At 32.9% G+C, this 8,468-nt stretch overlaps 2 protein-coding genes across 2 annotated transcripts; both read left to right on the top strand.

The window, feature by feature from the left end:
- The first annotated feature begins 5,620 nt into the window (after positions 1 to 5,620).
- On the top strand, positions 5,621 to 7,003 carry LOC113001213 (uncharacterized). Its single transcript, XM_026128024.1, has one exon. It carries the CDS (start codon positions 5,621 to 5,623, stop codon positions 7,001 to 7,003), a length of 1,383 nt encoding a protein of 460 aa, XP_025983809.1.
- Positions 7,004 to 7,046: 43 nt separating this feature from the next.
- LOC121174588 (uncharacterized) lies at positions 7,047 to 7,821 on the top strand. Its single transcript, XM_041013996.1, has 2 exons — positions 7,047 to 7,095; positions 7,180 to 7,821. Exon 2 carries the CDS (start codon positions 7,238 to 7,240, stop codon positions 7,751 to 7,753), a length of 516 nt encoding a protein of 171 aa, XP_040869930.1. The 5' UTR covers positions 7,047 to 7,095; positions 7,180 to 7,237; the 3' UTR covers positions 7,754 to 7,821.
- The last annotated feature ends 647 nt before the right edge of the window (positions 7,822 to 8,468 follow it).

Below are 8,468 nucleotides of genomic sequence, written 5' to 3' on the forward strand. Positions count from 1 at the left end.
CGTTTCTCCATTTTTTTTATTTTATAGTAAAAAGCAACTTTTCATCACGTGCTGTTTTCTCTCTCTCACACACACACATAGCAGGCAAAGGCTATTTTCTCTCTCACACACACACACATAGCACGTAAAAGCAACTTTTCCCTTTTACATGCATTTACTTTTATTTTATTATAAAAAGCAACTTTTCATTGAAAAAACACGTAGGCCTGATGCTTTTTGGGAGTCTCTTTACTTTTGATCCCCACATGTTGCTTTCTTGATATTTCTATTTTGAATTTAGCTTCTATAAACTAAAGACTCAGAGATTTAAAGAGTGACGATATTTCTACGGTTAATTTAAAAAAATGGATTATATTTCTAAAATGCTTTAATTAAAGTTAGTGATGGCCAGCTTTCTCGCTTTCCAAATCGTGTGGAGCAGTGTGTGTTTTTTTATTGGTGATATGTGTGGATGGCTGCAAGGTACTGTGCATAATTAAGTTCCTGTGCTTTAATGCTGTGAGACAAGTTGTATTGAAGCAATTTGCACATGTGTTTTGGATATTTTTATTTAAAAAATAAGTTAATAGTAAAATTGAAAATGAATTTTTTTGTTAAATCCAAAAGTTATGTAAAGATGCTCAACTTAGAATTTCTTTCTAAAGTTAAATTTTAAAATTAATTTTTCAATGTGAAAGTAAATAGTCAAATATTTACTTAAATTCGTGTTAGTTTATATTTCAACCTGATTTTTTATAATCAAACACAGATCATTAAAGTTGTCATAGAGATATGTTATTGTATAAAGATCTAATACTGAATCATGATTTTATAAAAAGTTAAAATAATTGATAGTAATTTATGTTTTTTATTGTAAAGGCTGTTTTCTCTCTCTCTCACACACACATACCACTTTACAAAGACTCACTACTACAAAAGTAGTTTTTTACGACAGCTATTCTAAGACGGTTCTATAGAACCGCCTTAGAAAACAATGCGGTGGCACTTTTGTAATTATTTCTATTATAATTGTTATTTACGTCGCGGGTTCTAAGACGGTCATAAAGAACCGTCTTAGAAAGCCACATGATGGCAATTTTGTAATTACATCGAATGAACACAACGACGGTCCTTGTCTATGACCGTCTTTGTTCATTGTGTAAAAAATTAAAAGTGGCTAGGTCACGCGTGCGTCCACTCCCGAAAAGCTTACTTCTCTACCCTTGCGCCGCTGCAGCAATGTTGATGAACTCCGCATCTGGCGGTGACGCTCCTTCTCGCGGTTTTGATACGCCGACGTTGGACCTTGTATCAACGGCGCTGCTCCACGCAATCTTCGAGCATGGCGGGTACACGTGCGTGAGCATGGCAACGCTGGCGGAAAACGGCGACATTCGCACGGCAGAGGCGGTGTGCAAGAGGGCGTGGGAGCAGCTGCACTCGGTGCTGTCGGTGTGGCGCGAGGCTTACTCCATGGCATGCCTCCTCGTGGCGCGCCACCACTACCACAATGGCGAGTTCAAGGACGTGCTTAGGGTTTTGGATTTGGGAATCATCATGGGAGGCACGCTCCTCCGCAAGGATTTGGACTCCGCCATTGAGAAAATTTCCGAACAAACGAGGAAGAGCGTTAGGGTTTCTGATTTGGGGAACTCTGAGCATCGACTCGTCGATCGCAAATTGGGTTGGGGAACAAAGCACTTTTGATGGCTATGCCATTGCATATGCAGTGAGACTCCACTTTTCACTGTTCTTGTCTTAAATGAAATTTTAGGTTCTGTTTTTAAGTACTGAATTTCTATACTTTACTGAGTGGATATGCTCAAAAGTTAAACACTCGAGTGCCCATTGGAAAAGGTAAAGAAATAAAAACTGTAACAATGGCACTATGTTTCATGGTAATGGGGCCATCCATTGAAAGAAATTGTGTTAAGGTTTCTCTGTTATCCTGTAAGGTTTCTCTGTTATTCTGTTATCTCTGTTTCATGGTAATAGGCTATTGAAGGTGTGCAACTTACAATTCCTGAAAATGCTCCAGTTGAAGGTATTTTTCCAGATTTAAGTGCAATAAAACTGAACTTCCTTAGTAGTAGTGCTGAGTTTCTACCAATCTCATTTTTTGTATGATATTATGGACAACTCTCATGAGGTTGTGAGGTTGATCTCTGATATGTGATTCTGTAAATGAACACAATAACTTTGTGCCAGTTTTGGATATGTTTGGGTTACTGAAGCCAAGACTTAGAGCAGTTATACCTTACTGAAACTTGAGTTTTTACTTCAGTAATATGCCTTGTGAGTTTCGGTTTTTGTCTAATATCTTCTTATAATTTGCAGTTACATCAATTGATGCCACCTATCATTACTTGCATTGTAATCGTGTCAGATTTTCCTTACATCTTTTGACATTGCATTGCTTGTGACTATATTAGTATATTAAAACAATTACTATAGAATACAGGGCTTGTATGACCTTTGTAATTTCATAGTATACTCATGGAATGGCAAGTTCTGATTTTATCATTTATATTTTTTGGGTTTTTATGTTCCTAGTCTTTGGAATTCTACAGATTTGGGCATATTTATCACAATCTGCAGCCACGTGTGACAAAGACATTTCTTCATTCTTTCTTGGACCCTACAAAAGCTTTGCCTCAACACTATGGTTCAATTAAAGGGATAGAAGCTCTTGGATCAAGACTGGTATGTTTTGACCTCCGTGTTTTAATTTTAGGCCTGTAGATTGTTAGAAATGAAGAGGCATGAAGCTTGGCAAGTTTATGGGGCTTTGTTGGTGAGTTGTAATGTTTTAGCTGTGTTTTAATTTTAACAGATAATCTTAAAAAATGACATTGTCATCCTTCTTTAATGATAGTGAGTATCATGTATATTATTATTTTTATTGAAATTCAATTAATTTTAATCGAAGTTACCATTTATAAAACTAGTTTTTATATAAATTATCTTTATTAACAGTAATCATATTAATTTGCATCATATTGATTTGATTATAATTAAAAAATTAACTTGTATCGACATTAATTCAAATTTTAATTTCATTAAAGAATAATTTATTTATATTACTACTAAAAGCAGTAACGTGTCACCATCATTTTGATTGGTTTTTTTAAAAAGTAACTAATACCTATAATTAATTACAATTTTTTCCATTAAAAAGGTGTTTAGGAATGGTAAAAAATTAAAAGTAGTAACGTGTCACAATCAATTTTGATTGATGCCGTTGATGCCACAACTACAATATGATTTTGATAATTTTGATTTTGTGCTGAAGGATACTAAAACTCTTAATTAGCCTCTAATATGATTTTGGAAAATCATATTCTCATTCTCCTTTTGGTCATTCTATTTTTTCTTAATAATCTCCTTTAGCAAGGCACATATGAGATCATGGTGTGTAGTTATTCAATTTCATGATATTTTTTTAGTAATATACATAAACATCCATTTATTTTAAACACCTTACTAACATCTCTAATTTATCTCTATCTCTTTTTTCTTATTAGATTATAAATCCTATAATACTTATATTTTTTCCTTTTTTCTCTCTTTTCTTATCTCGAAAATAATTAGTATAATTTACTCTTTTAACTAATGTGCACTCCATCACACACTTTATTTTATTTAATGGAGTCTTATATATGAATTCTCACTTTCAAAGTTTTTAGTTTACCAACCGGTAAGGATTATTTTTTATGTAACTTTTAATATAATTATTATAAAAATTAATAAATTTTATCATATGATATGATGTCTTAAAATGATTATTTTATAAAAACATGTATTATCTATTCTTTAATTAATATTTCATATGTTTTTGTATTCAATATAAAAAGTGCATTTATTTCAATGCTAAAAGAAGATGATTTATTTTTTGCTATAATATAATTAATATATATTCCACTAAACTAATACAAGTTTTTTAAACTGAGACCGGCTTTTCTTTGGCAGGGAATATGGCTGGGAATGCTAGGTGGCACCGTTATGCAAACAGTTATTCTATTGTGGGTCACATTTAGAACGGATTGGACTAAGGAGGTAAAAAACCATATCTGCATTAATTTATTTCCTTAAAACTATGCACTTATGCATGCAATGGGGAAGTTAATGTTATTGTTGACAAAAAAGATCTACAAGTACTCTAGAAGTAAAATAAAACCATACTCATTGGCATCATATTGTGCACCCACCAACAACATGGAGATACGTGCCACTATTTGCCACACATCCCTTTCAAAACTCAAAAAGGAGTTTAATTCTCATTTGTTTCTTTGATTTTAGGATATCAATTAAAGTATATTAAACTTTGGTTTGTCTCAGGATCCAAATTACATAGTACATATCTTAACCATGTTTAAATCGGTAAAATATATTTAAGCTCACCCTCACCTCACATCTATATTCCCAATGGTATTCTAGTTCTCATGCACTTGATTCTTAAGATGAGTATTCATGACTACTCAAGATTAATTTATATTGCATTCTCTATGTAGGTTCCTTTATCATTTGATCTAGCCATCGAAAACACGAGGTATGGCTACCCAATTTGATCAAACATCTATCATTCTAATCATTATTAATAATATGTTTGGCTAAGTACACCTCTGTAATTATTTTAAAGATGTTATTGTACTACTAGTCTATTACTATGTTATTGATGTACTTTCTCATTCTCTTAGATTTTATAATATGTTCTAGAGTTCGAATTATCTACTAGATTTTAGAGTTAGATAGGTCCTTAAAATTATCATATGTAACTATACTGGTATATTTCAAGTTTGAAGCTTTGCTCTCATACTATCTATATTCCTATGATGAATGTGTGGTTGGCCTATATTCAAATAGAAAAGTGATAAAGCTATAAAAAGAAAATATATCTTAAAAAATTAAAATAAATCTAAGACGGTTATTATATAGCCGTCTTAAAATGTAAGAAAAACTAAGTCGGTTATTAGGATAACCGTCTTAGAATGTAAGAGAAACTAAGTCGGTTATCCTGATAACCGACTTAGTTTCTCTTACATTCTAAGACGGTTGTTTTAGATTTGCTAATATGATGGCGGAAAACTAAGACGGTTATTCTGATAACCGTCTTAGTATAGTTAGCATTCTAAGACGGGTATTTTAATAACCGTCTTAGTAAATACAATTTTTTAAGACGGTTGTGAAACCGACGTTATATATTTGGTACCTTTTTATGACACCCGTTTCAATGACGGTTCAAAACCGTCGTAGAAAGTCCAATTCAACCGACTTAAAAGGCACTAATTCTAGTAGTGACTTATTCATTAGAATATGACATGCCAACGTCTAGGAGCTTCTAAATGCATTTACTTTTTTTGCTGTGAAATAGTCAACTTCACTATTTAATTATTTATCCATCTTATTTCAAATTTCAAACAAACCATACATGAACTATGCAGCACGAGGAACTTCTAAATCTTTATTATTCTTTTTAGTTAAGCTGGAGATAAATTTGTTATGTATTTGTCATGTACATGTTTTTGGAATGTGTTTATTTTCACATTCCCGGTCAACATTGATTACAAATTGCTTTTTGTTGTTTGTTTTTTATTTAGAAATTATTTACATTAATTTTTTATTTTTTTAAATTGTTGTAGAGATGAGTGCTTCTAGTCCTAGTCAAGCTAAAGAACAAGATGATGATACCAGACCTTTATGGACCTATTGTGATTTTACCTTTAATGGGTCTTACACTAGAATGAGGGCACACTTGTTGAAGATGACAAGAAATGGAGTTAGAGTTTGTCAAAAGGTAACAGTTGCCAAACTTATAGATTTGAAGAAGATAGACAATGAGGCTACATTGAGGGTGGAGAGGTCAAAAACAAAATCTGTGTCATTGCCTCCGGTTTCTACTCAACACCAAATGGATACAAACACTCTTGGTGTTGATCCAAAAAAGAGAAAGACATCATCCGTAGAAAATGCGTTTAATTTGCAAGCTAGAGAGACACTTGATCATGAAATTGCTAGGATGTTTTACTCTTCGGAACTGCCTTTTCATTTAGCAAGAAATCCTCATTATAGGAAGGCATTTGCCTATGCTGCCAACAATCAGATCAGTGGTTACCAACCTCCAAGTTATAATAAATTAAGGACAACATTACTTCAAAACGAGAGAAGACATGTGGAGAATTTGTTACAACCAATTAAAAATGCATGGAGCCAGAAGGGTGTGAGCATTGTTAGTGATGGATGGAGTGACCCGCAAAGAAGATCTCTTATTAATTTCATGGTTGTCACAGAGAGTGGACCTATGTTTTTAAAGGCCATTGATTGTTCAAATGAGATCAAAGACAAGGATTTCATTGTCAAACATATGAGGGATGTAATTATGGAGGTTGGACACTCAAATGTTGTGCAAATTGTGACGGATAATGCAGCCGTTTGTAAAGCAGCAGGTTTAATAATTGAGGCTGAGTTTCCTTCCATTTATTGGACTCCATGTGTTGTCCATACATTAAATCTTGCTTTGAAGAACATATGTGCAGCCAAGAATACAGAAAAAAATAATGTTGCTTATGAAGAATGTTCTTGGATCACCCAAATTGCGGATGATGCAATGTTTGTGAAAAACTTTGTCATGAGTCACTCTATGAGACTATCAATTTTCAATTCATTCAATTCATTGAAATTGTTATCCATTGCTCCAACAAGATTTGCCTCCACTATTGTAATGCTCAAGAGATTCAAGCAATTGAAGAAAGGACTCCAAGAGATGGTCATTAGTGACCAATGGTCTTCTTATAAGGAAGATGATGTTACAAAGGCTAAATTTGTGAAAGATACTTTGTTAGATGATAAATGGTGGGATAAGGTTGATTATATTCTTTCTTTCACTAGCCCTATTTATGATGTTCTTAGAAGAACGGATACAGAAGCTTCATCTCTCCATCTAGTATATGAGATGTGGGATTCAATGATTAAAAAGGTGAAGAATGTCATATATCAATATGAGAGAAAGGAGGAGAGTGAAGGATAAACCTTTTATGAGGTAGTGCACTCCATATTAATTGACTGTTGGACTAAGAGTAGCACTCCTCTCCATTGTTTAGCTCATTCTTTAAATCCTAGGTAATTGACTCTATACTTTTTTACTTACATTTTTTTTAGAATTACATAAATTTTAATCATGTATATATTTCTTTTTAATTGTAGATATTATAGTCATGAATGGTTAAGTGAAGATTCTAATCGAGTTCCTCCACATCAAGACATGGAACTCACTCGTGAAAGATTAAAATGCTTCAAGAGGTTCTTTCTTGATGTGGATGTAAGAAGGAAAGTGAATATTGAGTTTGCCAACTTCTCAGATGGAAGAGAAGGTTTTGATGATCTTGATTCTTTAAATGATAGAGGTCAAATGGATCCAAAAGCTTGGTGGCTAGTTCATGGCATTAATGCTCCAATACTTCAAAAGATTGCCCTTAAGCTACTTGCGCAACCTTGTTCATCTTCTTGTTGTGAAAGGAATTGGAGTACATATTCATTTATCCATTCTTTAAAGAGAAACAAGATGACACCACATAGAGCTGAAGATTTAGTATTTGTTCATAGCAACCTACGACTTCTCTCAAGGAATACTCCACAATATCATCAAGAGGAAACTAAAATGTGGGATGTAGCTGGAGATGATTTTGGGTCACTTGATGATTGTGGTATTCTTGAAATTGCTAGTTTGTCTTTAGATGAACCAGAGTTAGAGGGTGTCTTTTTCAATGATGATGGCTAGTTTGTGGAATTCTTGAAGACTTGAAGTTGCTAATTCATCATCTTGCTTTATAATTTTTAGTATTTTTTGTGACTCATTATCGTAGGAAAAGTTCTTTTGAGATGATGATGAATATATAAATCTTGATTTTCAATTTAGATCTTTTATGCATATCGCTCATATTTAATTTTATGTAATTTTATTTTATTGAATTATATATATATTTATATAGCCGTGTCCGTGTCCTACATTTTCAACATTTCAGGTGTCCACGTGTCCGTGTCCGTGTCGTGTTCGGTGTCGATGCTTCATAGGTCACAATCTCGTGTTAGATGGAGGGTACACTGTTGTAAATGTAGGATTTTCTGTGTGGTCTCAGTCTGAGTAAAAAATTGTATGCATGTGTATCTTTAAATAATTATTGTTGGTGTGTAAAGTGTCTGTTCTGTATTCGGGTTGTTTTGGCTTTCGTGACTGTGTTTCGATTGCCCAGTACGTAGTTCAGAAATTACTATGTGAATAAAGAACGCAATACTGGATATGCCTCACTCTAAGCTAGCAGCTTTGGCATTTGTATTTCAAGATAATAAGTTGGATGAAATTGGCCTTATGCATCTATGATTCATCCATACATGAATATAAAATAATAATAATAATAATAATAATAATAATAATAATAATAATAATAATAATAATAATAATAATTATTATTATTATTATTATTATTATTATTATT

This window comes from Glycine max, chromosome 3 (genome assembly GCF_000004515.6).
Source record: "Glycine max cultivar Williams 82 chromosome 3, Glycine_max_v4.0, whole genome shotgun sequence".
Taxonomy (NCBI): Eukaryota; Viridiplantae; Streptophyta; class Magnoliopsida; order Fabales; family Fabaceae; genus Glycine; species Glycine max.